This window comes from Leptonychotes weddellii, chromosome 5, assembly GCF_054177405.1.
Source record: "Leptonychotes weddellii isolate Sample4059 chromosome 5, ASM5417740v2, whole genome shotgun sequence".
Classification (NCBI taxonomy): domain Eukaryota; kingdom Metazoa; phylum Chordata; class Mammalia; order Carnivora; family Phocidae; genus Leptonychotes; species Leptonychotes weddellii.
The window spans coordinates 33,650,048-33,671,920 of NC_138373.1; the positions used below are offsets into that span (position 1 = coordinate 33,650,048).

General features: G+C 59.7%; 2 protein-coding genes across 12 annotated transcripts in view; both read right to left on the bottom strand.

Annotated features, from left to right (window-relative positions):
• Nucleotides 1-8: 8 nt before the first annotated feature.
• Nucleotides 9-4,114, bottom strand: KREMEN2 (kringle containing transmembrane protein 2). Of its 4 annotated transcripts, none has more exons than XM_081819128.1 (9): nucleotides 3,672-4,114; nucleotides 3,265-3,439; nucleotides 2,393-2,484; nucleotides 2,169-2,293; nucleotides 1,811-1,847; nucleotides 1,184-1,516; nucleotides 995-1,117; nucleotides 833-911; nucleotides 9-600 (listed from the first exon to the last, which is right to left on the bottom strand). In XM_081819128.1, the coding sequence occupies exons 1-9, from the start codon at nucleotides 3,811-3,813 to the stop codon at nucleotides 390-392; spliced, it is 1,317 nt and encodes a 438-aa protein (XP_081675254.1). In that variant the 5' UTR covers nucleotides 3,814-4,114; the 3' UTR covers nucleotides 9-389. The 4 variants fall into 4 exon arrangements, with proteins under 4 accessions (XP_081675254.1, XP_081675253.1, XP_081675256.1 ...); XM_081819127.1 differs by having other exon boundaries at nucleotides 1,811-1,964; XM_081819130.1 differs by lacking the exon at nucleotides 833-911.
• Nucleotides 4,115-10,081: 5,967 nt separating this feature from the next.
• FLYWCH1 (FLYWCH-type zinc finger 1) overlaps nucleotides 10,082-21,873 on the bottom strand; it is a 24,164-nt gene continuing 12,372 nt past the window's right edge. For 2 of the 8 annotated variants that reach the window (XM_081820241.1, XM_081820240.1), the window contains exons 3-10: nucleotides 21,067-21,507; nucleotides 20,336-20,797; nucleotides 18,841-19,287; nucleotides 18,442-18,705; nucleotides 17,847-18,110; nucleotides 16,686-16,958; nucleotides 14,911-14,983; nucleotides 10,082-12,411 (exon numbers count right to left, since the gene is read on the bottom strand). In XM_081820241.1, coding sequence (XP_081676367.1) covers nucleotides 11,631-12,411; nucleotides 14,911-14,983; nucleotides 16,686-16,958; nucleotides 17,847-18,110; nucleotides 18,442-18,705; nucleotides 18,841-19,287; nucleotides 20,336-20,797; nucleotides 21,067-21,400 — 2,898 coding nt within the window. In that variant the 5' untranslated portion in view covers nucleotides 21,401-21,507 and the 3' untranslated portion in view covers nucleotides 10,082-11,630. Of the gene's footprint in view, nucleotides 12,589-14,904; nucleotides 14,984-16,685; nucleotides 16,959-17,846; nucleotides 18,111-18,441; nucleotides 18,706-18,840; nucleotides 19,288-20,335; nucleotides 20,798-21,066; nucleotides 21,508-21,873 lie in introns of all 8 variants that reach the window. The other 6 variants (XM_081820242.1, XM_081820246.1, XM_081820247.1 and 3 more) reach the window with 6 other exon arrangements.

The window sequence follows — 21,873 nt, forward strand, 5'->3', positions numbered from 1 at the left end:
GCCCTGTACCAAAATAGGTCCTTTATTCAAAGTCTACCGTTGGTCTTTTGACTACTTTTCTCGACCTCTCACATTTCCCTTAGGGCAGCAGTCCAGGACCACCCCAAGAAGCTCTCAAAGCAACCTGAAATCAGAGACCCCCGTTTCAAGGTTCATGAGGAAGGGAAGCTGGGATTCCTCTTGCCCTTGGGTCTCAACCATCTGGACCCCGAGGGTCAGACCAAGTTCTCAATAACAGCATCAGATGCTTCCTGTCCAATGCCTGGCCTCCACGGATGACCAGGGACAGAGATGCCCTTACAGGGGCGGAAGGTCAACGCAGAGTGCGGCATGAAGTCTCAGGTGTCCATTCCGCTGGGGAGGGTCCAGTGGACCCTGGGGGTCCCGAGTCAGAGAGCAGAGATGAGCGAGCGCAGGGAACTCTGGCTGGAGGCGCTCAGGGGCCGGTAACTCGCGGCTAGACCCTCAGTCTGAGGGTCCCCGGGAGGGCAGGGCAGGGCCACCCCTCGAGGCCGGCGGTACCACACAGCCCAGCTTCTCCCAGGGCCCCGGGAAGGCCCCAACGCCGGGGGGCCTTTCCCCGGAGCCAGCAGACAGCTCCTAGAGAGGGAGCAGACGTCAGCCGAAGCCCCAACCAACTTACCTCCAGCATCTTGCTTCGCCTGCGATCCCACGCGCAAATCCCTGTGTGGACGCAAGGCCTCGGCCCTCAAGAACCCAGGATTTCCTCCCAGCCCCGGTCCCCTTGGAGGCCCCAGCTTCCCAGCGGGGTCCCCCCCCCGCCCCGGGGCACCGAGGCGTCCGCCCTCAGGCCCCGTCCCAGGGGGCGCACCGTCGGCGCAGCAGACGCAGCAGCGACAGCAGCAGCAGCAGCAGCACCGAGATGGCCGTCACCGTCGAGAAGACCCGGGCTGCGGGCGCACGGTGCTGTGAGGCCGGGGTCTGGAAGGGGCGGCTCCCCAAACGCCCTCCCGCCTCACACGCCCCGCCTCACCCCCCATCGCGGCCTCCGGAGCCCCAGGCCGGGGGCTGCAGCTCACGTTGGCCCAGTCGGGGGGCGCTGCAGGGGTCTGGGCCGAGCCCTTGGGCGCCGGGTCGTCAGCGGCGTCCTGCAGCCCTGCGGAGAGAAGTGTGAGGCGGGGCGGCGGGGCGGCGGGCGGCGGGCGACCAGGCGGGCTCTCACCGCGGTAGGTGAGCGCGAAGCCCTGCGCGTGGCCGCGCGCGTCGCTGCGGAAGGTGAGCAGCAGCGCGGCGGCGCGCAAGCGCAGCGGCCCGGGCGGCGGCGGGCGGGCGCCGTCGAAGGCACGGAGCAGGCTGCCCGAGGCGGCGTCGCGCAGCTCCAGCCGGTCGCGCGGGTCGGCCAGCTCGAAGAGGCGGAAGGTGAGCTCCAGCGCGGCGCCCGGCGGGCTCAGCGCCCAGCTGCAGTTCCGGTCCGGCCCGTACTCGTCCGGGAAGTCCGGGGAGTAGACGACGCCCTGAGGAGCGGTCCAGTTGCCCTGGCAGGAGCCCACGGACACTGTGGGCGGGGCCTGCCGTCAGAACCGCGGGGCCAGGCTCCTCTCCCTCCCCGGGGGGGGGCCGACCCCAGACCTGCCTCCCTGCCGCCTGAGCCGGGTCCCACTCCTTCCGAGGACTGTGACTCCTCTCAAGCCCCGCCCTCAACCCCAGGCCGCGCCCCTGACCCCCGAGATCGGCCCGGTCGCCTCTTCTGCGCGTCCCAGATCCCGCCCCCCCATGAGGGCATCGCGCTCCCGGGTCTCACCCAGACTCCGCCGCTCCCCCAGGCCCCTCTTCCCCGCTCACTCCTCACCTTCGTAGATGCCCAGACGGCCGTCGCCGCCGCACAGCTGGCCCGGGTGGCCGAAGCAAATCTGGTCACAATCGGTAGCTGGGGCCGGGCGTCCCCGGTCCAGGTCGCTTTCAGAGCCACAGAAGCAGGCGTAGCCAGCCTCCACGCCCGCCAGCTGGGAGCACAGACTGGGTGACCCCAGAGGCAGTGGTTGGGGCAGGGGCGGGGTAGTGGGAGCCTAGGGTCTGGGTCGCAAGCGGGAATCGGGCTGGAGGTTCCAAAATCAGCGTCAGGGTTTGACGTCAGAGTTGGGGCTTGATCTGGGTCCTGAGGTCAAGTTGAGGGGTCCCCGTTCTGGGCCAGAGGTGGGAGGCAGTACCTGGTAGCCCTTCATGCGGCAGAAGCGAAGGCACACCTGGACCGTGAGCTTCGTTGAGGTGCCACTGGGGCCGCTGAGGGCGGGGGGTGCCCCGGAATCCACGAAGCAGCCCAGGTATCCAGGCACTGAGGGGGCAGCAGAGTCAGGCTCTGTGCGTGCCCCCAAAAGAGAACTCCAGCCAGGCAGCCCAGCGTTCCCAGGCCTGTCCAGCCGGGCCCACTCACTGTGGCACGTGGGAATGTCGCAGTAGCGCCAGTAGATGCCCTCCTCCGTCTCGGCTACGTAGCACCACGGCTGCACGTCGCCGTCGGGGTTCCTGCCGGTGGGGGACAAGTGGTCCGGATCCGCCACCCCAAAGGCTGCAGATCCCAGGCCCCACCCCACAGCCTATTCGCAAAATGGCCACCGTGTGTGTTAGAACTTTGTGTGTTCCTCTCCGTTGTCGCACAAATTCTGGTTTGTCCCACGTGCTTCTGGATGTCGACTTCCGAGGGGTTGGTGGGAAGTCCTTCAAGGGGCCCTGAGGGCGTATTTGGGGCTTCAGCTGTTGCTAGGACGTGCCCTTATACGTGAGGACTTTGAGGCCACCAGTAGTGTCCCCAACTCTGCCTTGAGCCTCAGCCACTTCCCTTGGGCTGGGACCCCGCTTTAGAGCAAAAGTGGTGAGCCCTGAGCTTGGTGGTGTTCTCCAGCTCAGCTCCAGACAGCAGTTGTGGCTCTGAGCCCCCAATCCCTCCATAACGAGTTGGGGCTCTCAAGTCAGTTGTATGGCAAGGGCCCGGCCCCTCACTCCAGGGCTCGCCCCACGACTGGGTCCCGCCCGCGCGGACTCCTTGAATGCCCAGGCCTGACCCGAGACTGCAGACTCTGGGCACCTAAGGCGGGTCCCACGCGCGACAAGGTTCCGAGCGTCCAGCCCCGCCCCCAGGACGGGCTAGGCCTCGTCCCTCGCCGAGGCTCCGCTCCCAGACCCTCCGGGTGGACTTTGTATCCGCCCAGCCAAGACCTCCCTTGCGCCCACAGCGAGGCCCTGCCCCAGGACCCCGCAGACCCCGCGGCGCGCAGCCCCGCCCCCAGCGCAGGCCCCGCCCCTCACCGGCAGAAGTTGTGCGGGCCCAGCCCCCAGCGGCCCTGGGGGTCGCTGGCGCTGCTGTAGCTGTGCTGCTGCGTCTGGTCCCAGAACAGGCACGGGCGGCCGGCCTCGCGCGGCCCCGTGCGGTTCTGGTGGCCGCGGTAGTCGGCGCCATTCACCTGGAAGCACTCGGACAGGCCTGCACGGCGACCGCGGGGACTGGGGAGGTCCGCACCTTCCCCCGCATCTTCAGCCCCCCCCAACTGCCACCCGGCTCCCCAGTCAGCGCCCCCGACGCCTACGGGGCCCTGAGGCTGCTCAGCTGCTCCCGCCACCTGCTCTGCCCCCTCCTCAGCCTCGGAACCCGGTTCTAGGTGCGGAGGCAGAGGAGAGAGTGGTGACCACGGCTCAGTCGTCGGGCCAAGACTCACCTGGGCTGTGCAGGCTCCCGGCGGAGGCGCCGCGTGGCGGCAGCAGCGGGAGGAAGAGGAAGAGAAGGAGGAGGCCCCGCGGGGTCCGTGTCTCCATCGCCCCCAACCAAAGAGGGGTTGCCCTGGCCCACGCACGCTCCATGCCGCCCCCGGGGTCGCTCCGGGGTCTTCCAGGCGACCTGGGGGGGCGTTGTCCTCTGACCGTCTGTTCTCGTCCCACTCTGGGCGGCGCTCTCCGTCTGGGGCGGTGTATATGCCTCCCAGGGTTTCCGCCCCTGAAGGCGTCTCTTTGCCCCTGTGTCCCCACTGGGGGTATCCCCGGGGTTCTCTGGCCAGGGGCGTTCTCCGTCACTGCCCCTCAGTGCTCGGGTCTTGCCTCGGCTTCCACGCCCGCCCCCTCCCGCTGCGCCTTGCTCTCTGTGTCTCCCTCGCTCAGGTCTCTAACGCACTGGCTCCTGCCCCCCTCGCGTCCCTCTGTGGGTCCCTCCCCCTTGAGTCCCTCCCTCCCCACTCCATTCCCCCGAGGCCGGGAAGCCCCGCCCGAGACTGGAGCGGAGGCAGCAGGTCCAGACGCCTCCCACGCCAACCGCCCCCCCCCCCACACACTGCCCCGGGACCCTCGGTGTCCCGGCACGCTTCTCCCCTCCCCTTCCCTTCTCAAGGTCCGTGCAGGTTCTAGCGGTGTGTGGAGGAGGACAGGCCAGGCTGGTGGACAGACGGACCCCAATGGGGGTGATACACGACCCTCTCCCGAGACCACACGCCCCTGGGACACCCTCCCTTGAATCAAGTGCACGCACGCACTCCCAGTCTGTCACCCATTCATTGTCGGAAGCTCAAACGCACACCCTCTTTCACATCCTCAGGCCCCTCTCCCCAAGTACCGAATGCCTCTGGTTTGACGGAGGAAGTGCCACTCCCTGCCCCCGCGCCCGCGAGACAGGCGGGAATGGTGGACGTTCAATCCCGGACAGGCAGGGGCAGCTGGTGTCTGGGGAGGAAGGCAGCTGCGCCCCTGTTCCCAGCCTGTCCTCTCCTCTCTTCCCCCTTCTTTCCGTAGGACCCCCAGCCCAGGCTCGCTGGAGCCCTCGCAGCGCAGTGGAATTCCCCCAGCAGAGCCCCCCCACACCCAACCTGGCGGGGGAGGGGGAGGGGAGCAGGCCCAGGCAGGCGTGGGGGGAAATTCCCCGCCCCCTCCCCCGGGACCAACTCCTCCGAATCCTCTGATCTCCCAGCGCCGCCCGCCGGCTGCCCCCAGGGCTTGGGGGGAGGCCAGCGCAGGTGCGTGGGAGGGCGGGGGCGGCGCCGGGGAGGAGATGGGTGGTGGCCCGGGCCCCGGAGCGGCCCCGCCCCGCCCAGATCCGTTGCCCCTCAATCCAGCCTCCCCACCTCTCCGCAGGCCTTCACCAAGCTGTCCAGCCCTGACGGACTGTGCCCGCCCATCAGCTAGGGGCGTGCAGGAAGGATTCTAGAAAGGCCAAGATGTGGGTAGCGACGATGGGACCGGATACCTAGCAGTTAGTGTCTCTCGTGATAAGGCTCCTGGATCCTAGGGGCGGGCAGCCCCGGGGGTGAACATTCGAAGGAGGTGGGCTTGCTGAAACTCGAATTGGACACCAGGATCGCCTCCTGGGGAAGCCCTGTCAGCTGCCAGGCTGGCCGGGACTCGCCTCCCAATTTCCTGGCCCTGCTGAGCACTGGACTGGGAGTCTCACATGCACATGCTAGCCCAGCAGACAACCTGTGTCTAAGGCCCCCCTAACCAGGGAATGACCGGGGGCCACCCTTTGACCTGGCCCCCTTCTCTCATGAAGGGGGGTACAGAGAGAGGCAGTTGCTGCTGGGGCTTGTAGGTGTCCTCCTAAGTCTCTGGCCCACAGGCAGCATCTGGGGACCGCAGGCCTGGGCCATGGCCTCTGTGATGGAGGTGTGTGGGGAGTGTCACCTCCAGGGTCACAGATTGCCCAGGAAAGGGCTAGGTGGGGGACAGGGACAGGGGTCAGTAGGGAGAGTAGAGTAGGGACAGGCACCTGTCCTGGCAGGGATGGACCAAGCTGTCCATCCAGTCTACTGTACTTCAGCCTCCCGTTCCCCAAGGGCTCAGTCTCCTGCAGAGGAGCTATTGGATGACAGGGACGGGGTGCTCAGTTCTAGGACTGGGGCACTGAGATGAGGGGCAGGGTCTCATTGCAAGCTCCAGTCCCAGATGGCTCACAGAGCCTCAAACTAAAGAAGACCTTGGCTCTGGGGCGCCTGGGTGGCTCAGTTGGTTAAGCGACTGCCTTCGGCTCAGGTCATGATCCTGGAGTCCCTGGATCGAGTCCCGCATCGGGCTCCCTGCTCAGCGGGGAGTCTGCTTCTCCCTCTGACCCTCCCCCCTCTCATGGGCTCGCTCTCTCAAATAAATAAAAATCTTAAAAAAAAAAAAAAAGAAGACCTTGGCTCTCACCCTGTCACTTACAGAGAGTTCGGGAAGGCTGAAGGGCCCCACAGTCTCAGTGAGTACTTCCCCTTGGTCCCTGCAGAATAACGGGACTGCTGTGGTGGGAGGGCTAGGACCCTCCTACCTGCTCCCGCCCTCTACCTGTGTTTACTGATCCTGGTTCCTCCAGCTCCGCAAAAACAGCTGAACTTCATTTCCCTGCCTCCCTTGCATTTGACTATGGGAATGAGTTCAGGCCAATGGGGCATGGGCAGGAGTGATGCCTCTCCTTACTCAAAGTGGGGGCCCAGACCAGCAGCATCAGCATCACTGAGGAGCTTGTTAGAAATGCAGATTCTCAGCCTCCACCCTAGACCTCCTTCATCCAAACCTGTATTTAACATGATCTCCAGGTTTGCAGCACGCACATGTAAGTCTCTGCCAGGGCTCTCTCTCCTCCCTTCACCAACTAGATGTGGGAGATACCCAGGGCCTGGGGAGGGTGGAAGGAGCTGGATTCCTGAGTGACCTGGTGGAAGGTGCCCACCAACCCGAAGTGTGGGGATGCATGAGAAAAAAACATGTGTTGCGTAACTGTTGAGATTGAAGGTTTGCTCGTTACACCAACTGGCACAACTTAGCTTCACCGGCGCACCTCCTGCTCCATCTAGTTGTTGTCTTCCCTTTGCTTTCCTAGCAGAGTCCCACAGATTGGGGGCTGGAATTCCAAGACCAAGCCGTCAGCAGGGAGGGTTCCTTCTGAGAGCTATCAGCATGGATTTGTTCGATGCCTCTCCACTAGCTTCTAGAGGTTGGTCATCACGGGTGTTCCTTGGCTTGTAGAAGCATCACCTCGATGTCTGGCTCCATCTTCACATGGTGTTCACCCTGTGTGCATGGGTCTGTGTCCAAATTTCCCTTTTTTATAAGGACACCAATCATATTGACTTAGGCGTCCACCCTAGGTCAGTATGACCTCATCTTAACTAATTGCATCTGCAATGACTCATTTCCAAATAGGATCACACTCTGGTACTGGGGGGTAGGACTCCCACACATGAACAGGGAGTGCACAAGTCAACTCATGACATCTCATCTCTTGTCCCTTTTCTGTCCTTGCTGCCACCTCCCTAGTCTGGGCCACTACCATCTCTTCCTTGGGCAAATCACACTCCAAACTGAGGTCCAGCTCCCCACTCTCACCCTCTACAACCTCTCTGGCAGCCAGAGTCTTTGGGGGGAAGGCATTAATTACAAACACCTTCTGGCTCTTGGCATCCGCTCATTTTTCTTTTTTCAGTGGTAAACAACACCTAACATTAAGTTTATCATCTTAGCCATTTTTAAGTGAATATTTCATTAGTGTTAAGTATATTCGCATCATTGTGCAATGCTGAAGGTCTAGCCCATCAAACACGAATTCCCCTCCCCTCTCCCAGCCCCCCAGAACCACCTTTCTACTTACCCTGTGATTTTTTTTTTTTACTACTTTAGGTAGTTCATGTAAGTAGAATCACACAATATTTGTCCTTTTGTGACTGACTTGTTTCACTTCACATAATGTCCCCTGGGGTCATCCATGTCACGGCATATGACAGATTTCCCTCTTTTTAAAGGCTGCGTGATAGTCCATGGTATAGCTAGCCCATATTTTCTTCATCCATTCATCAGTCGATGGACATTTGGGTCACTTCAACCATCAAGAGTCCAACAGATGTGGGACAGGGGCCTGAGCAGCACCCTGACTGGGCCCCCACCCGTCCCCTCTTCACTTAATGACATCTTTAACAAATATTTTTGAGTACTTGCTAGGTGCTAGGCAAATGCTCCTCCTTTCTCTCAAGCATTGGGGGTGAGAGGCCAGAGCCCAAGGCCTCATTTCCAAAGCTCAGGGGCCCTTCTAGTGCCCTTCAAGCCCTTGGGGGGACAGTGGGGTGGGCAGCCAAAAGGGTCTGAGCTCTTGTAGGGCTGTGGTGAGGATACGGCCCAAGGCCAGGGGCTGCCCTGTCCTTGGCTGGTCTCCAGAGGACGCCCCGCCCCAGTACCTCTGGCTTTCGGTCCTTGAACCAGGCAGTCGTACTTGATGTGGAAACCAGAGAGCGAACACCTGGGCCAGGTGTTGCATGATGGGACTGCGCTGTAGAAAAGCCCCTGGCTATGTGGCTATCATAGGGATGGACTGCAGAAAGGGGACACCAGAGGCTGCTGTGGTCGTGCAGGCAAGTGGCTGGGGCTCGGGATGGGGATGTTTATTAATGTAAGGACCAACTAAAGTGTTCTCTTTTTTTTTTTTTTTTTTAAGATTTTATTTATTTATTTGAGACAGAGAGAATGAGAGACAGAGAGCATGAGAGGGAGGAGGGTCAGAGGGAGAAGCAGACTCCCTGCCGAGCAGGGAGCCCGATGCGGGACTCGATCCAGGGACTCCAAGATCATGACCTGAGCCGAAGGCAGCCGCCCAACCAACTGAGCCACCCAGGCGCCCCTAAAGTGTTCTCTTTACTATAGGAGTGCCTCAGCGGGCGCTGTGGTGTGAATGTGTCCCTCTGAAATTCGTATGCTGAAACCCTAATCAACTGTGATGATCTTAGGAAGTGGAGCTTTGGGGAGGTGTTTAGGTCAGAGTGGAGCTTCATGATGGATTAGTGCCCTTAGGAGCAGAGGTCAGGGAGTTAGCTAGTCAGCCCCCTGCCCCAGAAGAGGACCCAGCAAGAAGGCAGTCGTTACACCTCAGGAAGGAGGCTCTCGTCAGAACTCGCTTGTGCTTGCACTCTGATCTCGGGCTTCCAGCCTCCAGGACTCTGAGGAAACAAGTGGGTTGTTTAATTGCGCCCCACCCCCCATCTATGGTATTTGTTATGACAGCCTGAGTGGACTAAGACCCCTGAATTCCCCAAAACCTCCCAGCGCCAGAGAAAGGAACCACAGAGCGAGTGAGGCTAATGGGTCTGGGGTTTCCTTTCGGGGTGATGAATATTCTGGAATTAGATGGCGGGGATGGACGCACCACTCATATACTAAGTGCCACTGTGTCACACTTTGAATGGGTGAACCGTGTGGCGTGTGGGTGACAGGCAGGGCGGCGCCGGTGGGCAGTCACAGTTAACGGGGACAGGCAGGACAGCGTCAAGCACAGCTCTGGGTTTCTCCTTGTGTGGCAGAACCGTCGCGAGGCGGACAACAGGTAGATGCCCCCTGTTGTTGCCTGTGCCCCATGCCCACAGGTTAGTCAGGGCCAAGGCCATGAGGCTCATGCTGCAGACTGACAAACCGGGAACCCTCCAAGCAGCCGGGCAGAGAGGGGCTGAGGTCCAGTCCCCACAACACCAACCACACAGCTTCTAGGCTGGGTGGAGGCAGAGCAGCCCTCCAGGGAGGCCAAGGACTGAGAGGAGCGGTCCTTGGGAGGGGTCGGCAGGGGGTGGTCAGAGCCTGAGCGCGAGCGAGCTCTGAGAAGCCTCTGCTGACTTAGGGCCCGAGGAGGTCCTTGGTGCCACCTTCCTGCAGGAAGGATGTGGGGACCTGAGGCTGGGCGGGGACCAAGGGGGAGCAGAGCCGTGAGAAGCATTTTGATGATGCTCACCTCACCACCCTGGGGACAGGGACTGGGGGCTGGGGCTCCCATAGCTGGCCACTGCTCCCCACTTTTAAAAATTGAGCTCCTTGTTGATACTTTTGTTATCCCTAGTGAATTTTTTTAAGAATTTCATAATTGAGGGGCGCCTGGGTGGCTCAGTCGTTAAGCGTCTGCCTTCGCCTCAGGTCATGATCCCAGGGTCCTGGGATCGAGCCCCGCATCGAGCCCCCCATCGGGCTCCCTGCTCCGTGGGAAGCCTGCTTCTCCCTCTCCCACTCCTCCTGCTTGTGTTCCCTCTCTCACTGTGTCTCTCTCTGTCAAATAAATAAATAAAATCTTTAAAAAAAAAAAGAATTTCATAATTGAAACATAATTTCATAATTGTTGCTCACTGTCACTACCTGCTCCGTGTGGTGCAGACATCATAAAATCGGGTTTATTGGGGGACACTAGCAGCAGAGCAGGAGCAGGGCAGGAGGAGGGCACTGCCTTGCTGATCCATCTCCAGCCACGGAGGGGCCAGCTTCTGAGGACCTGCCCCCGTGCACTTCGCTCCGTGACAGGACAGGGCAGGGGACATCTCTGTGGCTAGGCAATGGTGGAGGAAGTGGACGTATGGGAGGAAGCTTCTGGAGCCGGAGCAGCCAGGGGGCCACCCAAGGTGACGGTGGTGTCAAAATTCCTGTCCACGTGAGCATCCTCAGTCCAAGCAACGCGGGCCATCCATCTGTCCTCTGAAGTCAAAGCAGGAGCAGAGAAGAGGAAGAGCATGCAGGCCGTCATCAGCATGAACATCCAGGATGAGGAGAAGCCTGCGTCCCCGTGATTCTCCTTGTCCCGCATCCTGGAGCTCGGCCAAGCTGAGGGGCACGGGACGTGTGATGGAGGAAGTCACTGACCCCACACAGAGCCGACTGGGGAGGCTGCAGAGCCAGCAGATCCCGCAGGCCGTGCAGGGGTAACAGCCGTCGGGACTCAGCGCTTCTCGCTGGAGCACCTCATGCCGTGTGGGGCGCCCCTTCCACAGTGGGGCTGAGCAGAGACTCAGCGGGTAGAGGCACGGACCTTCCTCCAGGTGTGGCCATCTCTCTGGGCATGCGTATTTGAGACACAAAGATGGGCCCGGGATTGGGGTGTCCTATCTGTTCCCACAGGGCTGTGTCTCTGGCCTTGGCCGTGGGCAGCTCACTGTCTCAGGGCGGCAGGCTTCATGGCCATGAGCACTGCTCAAAACATACCCCCTGCGTAGAGCGTCCATGCTGAGGGCCGTCAGCACAGGGGTCCTCCGGCAGACAGCTGCCTCCCACCTGAGAGGTGGGCTGCCGGTCCGCGGCCCGTCTTCTTGACTGCGGGCCAGGCTGCTGGGCTAGGGCCCTGCAGAGCTGGTAACCGGGTCAGCGGATGGGCCACGCACTCGCCTGGGAAGGAAGCCAGGGTCTGAATTGGGGGTCGAGGTTGCCCTGTCCTTGGGGGTGCCACTTCCATTTTAAGCTCGCCCCAGTTCATGAGAAAGACGGGGCTCAGGATGAGGGGCCGCCGCGGAGAACCAAGGCCTCTCTTTCAGGGCAATGAGGGCAATGGCCAGCAAGGGCCGCAGCGCCCCCTGCAGGCCGGGGGCAGAGCTCTCAGCAGCCGCTCCAGAGGACGCCCCCTGCTCTTGGTCCAGCCGGCATTGGGGCAGGTGAGCTGCCCGCTGCGTGGGAGTCTCTTCTGGGGGTGCCCAGCCAAGCTCTATAACTCCCGACCTCGTGGCACGGAGACACAGTGCGTGTGGCTCCGTGGTGGCCGACTGTTGTTGCACGAGGGACGTGGGCACACATACCAGTTCTACACGATGAGACATAAAACGGGGTTTATTGGCGGGAAATCTATAAGCAGAGGGACAGTGGGGTCCTAAGCTGTCGCTGTCCCACAGCCGGACAGCAGGCTCCGCGGCCAGCTTGGCAGGAGAGGGGGCTGGTCACAGGTCACAGAGCGCACGCAAGGAAGCTGGCCACGAGGCGTGGCCCCGGTAGCGCCCCGGTAGCAAGCAGCTGCCTCGGGAGCTCCGGGCCCAAGTCAGTCTGCTTCTCCGCCGGCCTGGTAGGCCAGCCCGCTGCCCGCTCCCAGCCGGGAGAACGGGGTGGGCCTCCGCAGCCACCGGGCCTGCCTCTCCTCCTGCCTCAGCCAGACACGGCGGCCCGCTGGTGTCTGCCCCGGCTTCCCGTGGGCATCCGGGCTGGCTCCCGCTGCCAGGAACGACACCTGCCGTGCGGACCGCAGCCCTGGTTTGTCGGAAGCCTGCGAAGGGGAGAGACTCCGACAGAGGGTGTAATGGGGCCTCTGCTTTGGCTTGCTCTGCCGCCACGAGGGACGGCTGCAGCCCAGCAGCAGGTGGCCCAGGAGCGCGAAGGTCCACTTGGCCCCGGTCTGGAAAACCCGTGGGGGGGCGGCGCTCCGCGGGGCTGCTCAGCTGGAAGCAGCGGCACCTTCTCCGAGTGCGCCCATACCACACTGGACCGTTCTCGGCAAAGTCACGCACTCTGAAAATGGATGGGTGCTCGCGGCTCGGAGCAGCAGCACAGGGAAGAGGCCTTTTTGTGGAAAGACGCTTCTTCAGCTCTTTCGTGGGCCGGACCTTTTGCCCCAGGTCGCACACACCTGCGAGCCACCAGCTCCTGGCACTCTTGTTTGCCTGCTCGGAGACACCATCAAAGTAGGGCTCCTGGGAGATCCTCGAGGAAACGTGAAGGCCACCAGCGCTGCGGAAGGGTGGAAGAGAGTTTGCGTGAAGCAAGGTCTAACCGGGTGGGAAAGGCCAGGGGCCCGGGCGCACTCGGCGCACCCTTGACGCTGGCAACACACGAAGTCTGTCTGCTCAGTCGGGAGGAGATTGGCCTCACGGGGACTCGCTGTCCCGTTTTGTACCTTCCACCTTCCTGATTACAAAGAAACAGATATTCATTATACGAATCCAGAAGTAGACAACATAGAGGGTTTCCTTTTCCCTAGAGATAACGGTCAGCTAGGTCGTTTTTATACACGTTCGCATACGCACATTGCACCATTTCCTTTAAAAGGGGAAGTTGCCCCGTAACACGCAGTAGCGTGTCCTGGGAGGAGACCCACACTCCTGAGAGGTCCCGCCTCCCGCTCCGGAAGATTCTTTGTCAAGAAATGAAAAGTTCTCTTGGATTACTGTGATGGGTTTGGGAAATGTCCACAATTCTTTGCTCTCCCACAGGGGATGGGGACGGGACGGAGGGAAGGAGCCTGATTCCCCTCCCCTTGCGTGGGGGCTGCATGTGCTAATGGGCTTCCAAGGAACAGAGCAAAGCAGGAGTGGCAGGGTGAGAGACTGTTCAGAGAGTCACTGTCGCTTCCTTCCTGGTTTTTTTAGACAGCTTTACTGAGCTGTCCTTCCCACGCCACCTGGCTCGCGACGTCAGGGTGGGACCCCACAGGGTCGGTGTATCCATAGCCATGTGCCCATCCCCACAACCACTTGGAGGATGTTTCCACTCTCCCCGAAAGTCCTCTCCCTCCTTTTCTACTTTGGGGGAGAGATTGTGAAGGGCTGGTGCTAATTCTTGGCTGAGTGTTTGGTAGAGGACACCAGGGACGCCATCCAGGCCCCGGGGGCCTTTCTTGGTGGAAAGTTTTAAAATGACTAATTCAGTCTCTGTACCTGTTACAGGTCCATTCAGATTTTATTTCTTCTTGATTCGGCCTTGGTAGCTCGCCTTTCTAGGAACGTTTTCACTTCATCTTGGGCACCCAGTTTCCTGGCACGCTGCGGCTCATAGCATCCCTTAAGACCCTTCTGTGCGTGTGTGGTTTTTCCTGCGGGGTAGGCAGTAATGCCCCATTTTTCATTCTTGATTTTAATAATTTGAGTCTTCCCTCTCTTTATTTTATTTAAAGATTTTATTTGCGGGGGGAGCGCCTGGGTGGCTCAGTCGGTTAAGCATCTGCCTTTGGCTCAGGTCATGATCCAGGGTCTTGGGATTGAGCCCCACATCTTTTTTAAAGATTTTATTTATTTATTTGACAGAAAGAGACTGAGAGAGAGAGAGAGCACAAGCAGGGGGAGCAGCTTGTGGGAGAGGGAGAAGCAGGCTCCCCGCTGAGCAGGGAGCCTGATGCAGGGCGAGCCCAGGACCCTGGGTCATGACCTGAGCTGAAGGCAGATGCTTAACTGACTGAGCCACCCAGGTACCTCTAAATAAATAAAATCTTTAAAAAAATAAATAATGATATATTTTTTAAGTAATCTCTACACCCAACGTGGGGCTCAAACTCACGACCCGAGATCAAGAGTCGCACTCTCCTCTGACTGAGCCAGCCAGGCGCCCCTGAGTCTTCCCTATCTTTACCAACCAATTTTGAAAAAATAAATTAATTTAATAAACAAATAAAAACCAATTTTGGGGCGATGTAGTTAAAGGTTTGTCAATTTTGTTGATTCTTTCAAAGAACCAACTTTTGGTCTCGTTCATTTTCTCTTCTCTATTTCATTCATTTCTGTCCTTTCTCATCCTCCTCCTGCTTTAGGATTGCTCCATTTTTCTTTTCCTAGGGTCCTAACATGGAAGTGTAAGTTGCTGATCTGAGATCTTTCTTTTTCCTTAATGTAAGTCTTTCCAGCTACAAGTTTCCCTTCAAGCACTGCTCTACCACCGCCCACGTGTCTTCGTGTGCTGTGTCTCCATTTCGCTCACTTCAGACCATTTTCCACTTGCCTCGGGATATCTTCAAGTCACTCGGGAGTGTGTTGACTGTCAGATACTTAAAAGTTCCCCAACTTTCTTTGTGTTGCTGCTTTCTGGCTTCATTCCGCCGTGAACAGATAACGTACTTTGTGTGATTTCAGTCCTTGTTTTGGACGAGTCTTGTCTCAGGGCCCACGTTCCGTCCAGCACCCCACATGCACTTGGAGAGAATACCAACTGATCTTGCTGGCGGCCTCCCCCTCGCTCTGCCCTCCCCCTCGGGCCCCTCGTCTGGGGGGGTGAGAGCTGTCATGTTGGAGGAGCGGCCCACACAGCGAGGAGCTGAGGCCTGCAGCCCACGCAGGCCTTCAGGTGACCGCAGCCCCGGCCCCCGTCCTTCCTCCAACCTCAGGAGAGACCCTGCGCCAGAACCAGCAGCCCAACCTCTCCCGACATCTTGCCCACAGACACGGTGACAGACAGTAAGTGTTTGCCGCCATAAGCCACTATGTGTTGGGCTGACGTGTGCGCGAGACAACTCACAATTACCCAGACATCTGCTGGCTTTCCGGAGAGCCAGGCTGGACGCACAGCTGCGCTTCTGGCGGAAGTTTCATCTTCTCTGAGGAAAGAAAATTGAAAACATGGATTAATGATTCTTTTCTTGTTTAAGATTCTCTTTTCTTTTCTTTTTTATTATTTTTTTTAAGTAGGCTCCACGGAGCCCAACACGGGGCCTGAACTCACAACCCTGAGATCAAGACCTGAGCCGAGATCAAGAGTCAGACACTTAACCAAGACTGAGCCACTCAGGTGCCCCCCTTTCCTTTTTTAAGTAATCTCTACACCCAACGTGGGGCTCGAACTCACAACCCCAAGATCAAGAGTCACACGCTCTACTGACTGAGCTGGAGCGGGTACCCCGTTAATTCTTGTTGAGACTGCTGGAGCTAAAGGTACACACTTTGTAACGATGACCTTAAGGCCTTGAGGATAAAGAAAACAGGGTAGAATGACTCTGATTTGGGCAGTCATTGGGAATTCTGGTTTTCGAACGCCCCCAACTACCTGTGCCTGGTGAAAGAAGCTATTTGGGACCCCAAGAGTCAGCGTTCAACCCGTCATTCAGCAGAGCAGGACTGAATGAGACATCAAACCCAGGTGCCCTTGACGGTGCCACAGGCCTCCCACAACTCCTATTGCTTTTTTTTTTTTTTTTAAGATTATTTACTGGGGCGCCTGGGTGGCTCAGTCAGTTAAGCAGCTGCCTTCAGCTCAAGTCATGATCCTGGAGTTGGGGGGATCAAGCCCCGTGTCAGGTTCCCTGCTCAGTGGGGGTCTGCTTCTCCCTCTGCCCACCCCCCACCCCTTCTCTCTCTCTCAAATAAATAAATCTTTTAAAGATATTAAAAAATATTTTTTAAAAAAGATTATTTATTTGACAGAGAGAGAGAGCACGAGCCGGGGGAGCAGCAGAGGGAGAGGGAGAAGCAGGCTCCCCACTGAGCAGGGAGCCCGATGCGGGACTCGATCCCAGGACCCTGAGATCATGACCTGAGCTGAAGGCAGATGCTTCACCGACTGAGCCACCCAGGCGCCCCCCATGACTTCTATTTCTTATTGATGCCAAACAGTGGCTTTTTCCCAGAAACCTCCATTTTTTTTGAGCAGAAATCGTATTTCTTTCGGTTGTTTTACACAACTTGGATTCATTTGCATATTTTATAAGATATGGCCCTTATTATTCACATGAATTAATATGGAACACAAAAATGCTTCCTAACAACTGGTTTTCTATTCTGTTTATGTGAAGGGAATCCATTTTCAGTTCAATAAAATTAATTCTTGGCAAAATCTTAAGAGTGTAAGGTGATGTGCACGTGTGCATGTGTGTATGCATGTATGAGTGTGTGCATTGTGCACGTGTGTGCATGCTGGTGTGCACGCGCATGTAGGCATGAGCATGTGTGTGTGTGTGTGTGTGTGTACACACAAACATTAGCATGCTCTTCTGGAGCAGCCTGTTTTTTCATCTGATTTTCAAGAGACTGATCTGTAACCTGTTAAGCCCTCTTAGGATAAGAGAAAGAAGAGGAAATGAACTAGAAGGGGAGTCATTTTGAGAATGGGATGGACCTAGGGGTGTTTTCAGGTTCCGGAGAAGGTGCCAGTGGACTGGATAGGTAGAAGACTCTGGAAAGGCCAGGGCACAAAGCTCCTCAGATGGTGCCTTGACCCCTGAGGTGTCTGAAACTTAGGCTGGGAGAGTCGAGAGGCCCACAGCTCTTTTGTACTCCCACCTCTGACCCCATCCCCATCTGCACCTGGGTCCTCCTGCTGGGCCACGCTGGGGAGCCGCTCCCGCTGCCTCAGGGCCTCCAGGCCCGCCAGGTCGGGCAGGTGGCAGTGGCTACGCATCACCGTCACCAGCTGGCCCTGCGTGATGGCCCGGCTGCGGCAGCCCAGCCTGGCCTGGTCCCGGCACATCCAGTACACCTTCTCCCCGGCCGCCTTCTCCTTCCTGTAGAGGAAGGACTCGTACACCAGGAACCTGCCCCCGAGGGACGTCCTCAGGAACTCCAGCGGCCGGAGGGTTCCTGGAAGGAATGTGGCAGCGTGAATGGGGCAGCTCGGAAGCAGGGTGCAGAGCCTGGGCGCCAGGGACAGAGGCTGTTTCCTTTGTGCCACCAGCCTGCCCCAGGAAACCGCAATCCTCCCACGGAACCCACTCTGCTCTCTGTCTCCACGGCAGCCCGTGCTGTGGGGCCCTGAGGACTGCAGCTCGGACTGCCACCCAAGGCCCACGGCCCGGCACTCTCGAGGACAGACCGGCTGTCTCCTTCTCAGGGCTCTGGTGCTGCCCTGGAGGCTGGCCCTGCTTTCCTGCAGGCCTCCTCTGACCCGGCTTGGATTCCACACTTGCTGGCGAGCACCCCGGTGAAAGCCTGGGCTGGAACATTCAGCGGGGCCCACGGCTGGTTGGGGCCATGCACCAGGAGCCTCCTGGCTCGGTGTCCACCGTCCCCTCGGCCAGCTGACAACCAATCAACTCTCTCTTGAGGCTTTTAAGACCCTGAATTGAAAGGTCATGTAATGTTGGCGTTCGGGTGGCTAGAGAGAACTGGGAGGAGGAGGGAGGAAAACAAACACGAGGACCTAGAGAGGGCAGGCAGAGGGTCCCTGAGGTCCAGGCTCATTGCCCCGTCAACGGGTGCTGAGCACTTCCTGTAGCGGATCATGCCACCCCAGCCCCTTCCCTGCAGCTGTCTAAGTGGGTTTCTCTCTGCTGCCAGCCAATCCCAGACTAGCACTGGCCACAAGTGTGAAGCCCACATGCAGCCCTGCCTTTAGGGAGCTCACGCTGTGAGCACACAGCCTACCACACGTGGGTGGCTAGACCCCACCAGGCACAGGGCCTCGGACAGAAGGTCCCAGCAGGGAGACCAGGGCCAAGCACCTGCCCCGCTCCACACCCTCACCCGCACCTGAGCCTTCCCTCTGGGCCGGGCTGGGGAGCCGCTCCCGCTGCCTCAGGGCCTCCAGGCCCCCCAGGTCGGGCGGGTGGCAATGCCTACGCATCACCATCACCCGCTGGCCCTGCGTGATGGCCCGGCTGCGGCAGCCCATGCGGGCCTGGTCCCGGCACGTCCAGTACACCTTCTCCCCGGCCGCCTTCTCCCTCCTGTAGAGGAAGGACTCGTACACCAGGAAGCTGCCCCCCAGAGGGGTCCTCAGGAACTCAGGGCCTCCTGGGGAGAAAGGGAGAGGTGGGTTTGGGGAGGGAGAGCTGGGAGCCAGGTCCTGGGGTTCAGCAGTGAGGTGATGGGGGCCCCTGTCCTCAAAGCAAGAACAGCATAGCTCCTGGAGGGAGCAGGCCCAGGAGGAGCCCCCCCCACCCGAGAGAGTAGGACTGAGGTAAGGAGGGGAGGGGAGAGCAACAGGAGAGGGCTGTAACCCCTCACAGAGTGTTCCCCTAAGGCTGCGAGGACGCTTGCTAGGGGCACAGGAGGTCAGAGGGAAAGGCTGGTCGTCTGGGTCTCCTGCCCATCACCACGGCGCACTGGCCACAGTCTGTCCTACCTGGGCTCCCCCGCTGAGCCGCACCCGGGCGTTTCTCCCGCTGCCTCAGGGCCTCCAGGCCCCCCAGGTCGGGCGGGTGGCAGTGGCCACGCATCACGGTCACCCGCTGGCCCTGCGTGATGGCCCGGCTGCGGCAGCCCATGCGGGCCTGGTCCCGGCACGTCCAGTACACCTTCTCCCCGGCCGCCTTCTCCCTCCTGTAGAGGAAGGACTCGTACACCAGGAAGCTGCCCCCCAGAGGGGTCCTCAAGAATTCAGGGCCTCCTGGGGAGAAAGGGAGAGGTGGATGGGGGAGGGAATTGGGAATTCAGGGTCTTGGGGTCCCCTCCTACCTCCCTGGACCTGAGGAAGCAAGACTTGAGGGGGCCCAGCTCTGGGCCAGTGCTGTGAAGGACTCACCGGGGTCCTCGTCCTGGTCCTCAGTGCGGTATCCCTGCAGGGCCTGGGGCTGGGCCGGAAGGACTTTTGTGCGCTTCCTAGGCCGGGCTCTGGTGAGAGTCAGAGTCCCCGGCCCCCTGCGGTAGAGCAGGCCATCCACGCCTTGGAGCAGCTTGTCCACTTGGCCCCCAGGCCCACCAGGCCGGGCCTGCAGCGTTTCCATGGCTTTCTCTTGCTGCCGCCGGGCTTCCAGGCCCTCCACATCAGGCGGGTGGCAGTGGCCCCGCATCACGGTCACCCGCTGGCCCTGGGTGATGGCCCGGCTGCGGCAGCTGTGCAGTGCATGGTCCCGGCACGTCCAGTAGACCTTGTCCCCCACGGCCTTCTCCCGCTTGTAGAGGAAGGACTGGTGCACCAGGAAGCTGCCCCCATAGCACGTCCTCAGGAATTCCAGGGGCCGGGGTTCTCCTGGAGGAGGGACCCGGGGCAGTCATGGCAGGCTGAGGAGAGGAGGCTGGGGAGGCGTGGGGGGCCAAGGGCTTTTCCCCTTTATGTGGACACTGGCTGTGGCTTCCCCTGAGCTGGGCGTGTGTGGGCCCCACGTGCATTCCCACCGAGCCCCCACCCAGTGCACCAGGGAGAAGGTGCAGTTCCTCTCTTGGAGGTCAGTGGGGAGGCCACGGCTCACGGTGGTTATACGTCACATCCAAGGTCGCACACCCAGGAAGGACAGAGCTGGCTTTGACATCCTAGCCTATGTGTTCAGTCACTCCTGGCCATACTCTTTTTAGGGTTTGTTTGATACTTTTATTTAATTTTTGAATAGCACATGCACACGCCATAAAATTCAAATGGTGGCAAAAGATAGACAGTAAAAAACAAGTGTTCCCCCCCACACCTAGTACCCAGCACAGCAACTGCCCTAAATCCTTAAACCCTCAAATCTGGGTCAGAAGGGAGCCAACCCTTGGGACCAAGCCCACCTCCCACTTGCTGGTAATAAAAGCCACCAAGAAGACCCCAGCTACTGGGCACTCAGCGCCACCACACATGGGACTGGCCCTGGGTGCTTCCTGCACATTGAGCATCTAATCTCCCTGGCACCTGAGCGATCACCCATCCCCGACAAAGTTCCGAAAACCCCAGAGTTTCAGCATCTGTACTGAAACCAGGTGGGGCTGTGATTTGAACCTGGTCCAAAGCTCTCCCCTAGGCCAACTTCCCCTAACCTCATGGGCTACCAGGACCACCTGGCCCTGTTAAAACTCGGGTTTCTGGGTCTCACACCAGACCCTGCTGCATCAGAAAGTTCCAGAAGGACTTGAGCCCCCTGGTTCTAGAGCACTAGTTCTATCCCCCGGGCTTGATGATTTCTGGGACAGGTTTCTATCTTTCAGCCATGTTGACTTGGAGTGCATTACAAACCATATGAGACCCCATGTTTCCATCTGGGCACAGGTAAGGACCCATGGATTCCCACTTACCCCAGAGTGGAGCCCAGGTCCAGGGCACTCACCGATCCCCAGTGTCGGGCGTTTCTTGGGGGGCAAGCTCAGCAGTGACAGGGCTCGCAGCCCCTCATCCTCCTCTGCGGCCGGCTTGCTCAGCACCAACCTGGGGGTGGGCTCTGGCTCCTCAGGGCACAGCCATGGGCCCACCCCTTCCAGCGGCTCTTCCACTCGGCCCCGAGGGCCCTCCGGAACCCCGAAGCCTTCAGGCAGGGCTGGGCCGGGCAGCTTCTGTCTCCGGCGCCGCGCCTCCAGACCCTCCTCGTCGGGCGGGTGGCAGTGGCCCCGCATCACTGTGGCCCGTGGGCCTCGGGTGATAGCCCGGCCCCGGCAGCCCAGCTCACAGTGTTCACGGCACTTCCAGTAGACCTTGTCCCCCACTGCCTTCTCCTGCTTGTACAGGAAGCACTCGAGCACCAGGAGGCGGCCCCCGAATGGGGTCCTCAGGAACTCCAGGGGCTTGGGGGCTGCTGAGGACAAGAGAGGGCTGGGTCAGCTGGAACAAAGCAAGGCTGGAGGCCAAGGGCGTGGATGAGAGCAATGGGGGACACACAGGGATGACATCCTGAGATCATCACACCAGCCTGAGACAGAGTCCTGATTAGAGACAAGGATACTTAGCTCCGAGCAGAGATGGGACCCCAAGGCCACCCCCTAGAAAGGGGGTGCACAGGGCCTATGTCTGAGCATGCAGGGCCACAAAGGGGGCTGGGCCAGGAGCAGTAGGCCTGGAACTCACCTGTATCTGGCTTGCTGCATGTCTGCTCAGGGGCCTGGGGGGTTGGCTGGACTGCCCCCACTTGCTCCTCCACTGGAAGGATCTGGGGGGTCCTGGCCAGTGCGTCAGGACCAGACATCTCCAGGGACATGCCACAGTGCCCTCCTTTGGGCTGGGAGTCCACCCCATCCACGTTCTCCGTGGAGGCCGTCAGCAGGACCAGTTTGGAGAACTCTTTGGGCTTTGTGGGGACTGCAAGAATGACATCTGTGCCTGGCTCAGGGGACTCCGGGGATGGCTCCTGGCCAGCCTTCACACTCTCGCCCTCTTGCTCGCTGGGCTCCGGCAGGGGCATTCTGGGACGATGGCCTGTCCCCCAGGCCACACTCAGGCCCCAGCAGATGGAGTTCTCTTCCTCCTCCTCCTCCCTGGTCGGGAACCTGGCAGTCCAGGGGCTCTGTCCTAAGGAAGGAGGCAAAACCCATCAGTGGAGGCCCCCTTGGGCCTGGGGCTCAGAAAATGGATGTGGGGTGGAGGTGGAGGCAGAGGGGGCTGAAAGGCTGGGGAGGGTCCCGCACGGAGCTGGGGAACCCCGGGTCAGTGCTTCCACTCGGCTGCATCCTCTCAGGCAGCTGGGGTCTGTCACCTCCCCTCCCCAAATGCCACTTTCCTGTCTGTAAAATGTGCCACAGGCAGGGCTCTCTGGGGGCTGTTGGGGTGCAGGCAGTGAGGCACTGAGAACCGTGAGCTTCTACAAAGAGAGGCCCGTAGGTGCTGAGCACGGTGGGATGTGTCTTCACAGGGTTTCCCATTTAACTTGGCCCCGTG

Excerpts from the sequence above, each read along its gene's own strand:
- KREMEN2 (XM_081819127.1), bottom strand. The coding sequence starts at position 3,813 with ATGGAGCGTGCGTGGGCCAGGGCAACCCCTCTTTGGTTGGGGGCGATG. Across the intron at positions 1,517-1,810 it reads CCGTCTGGGCATCTACGAAG|TGTCCGTGGGCTCCTGCCAG; the intron begins GTGAGGAGTGAG and ends CCCCGCCCACAG. Across the intron at positions 1,118-1,183 it reads CTTCGCGCTCACCTACCGCG|GGCTGCAGGACGCCGCTGAC; the intron begins GTGAGAGCCCGC and ends TTCTCTCCGCAG.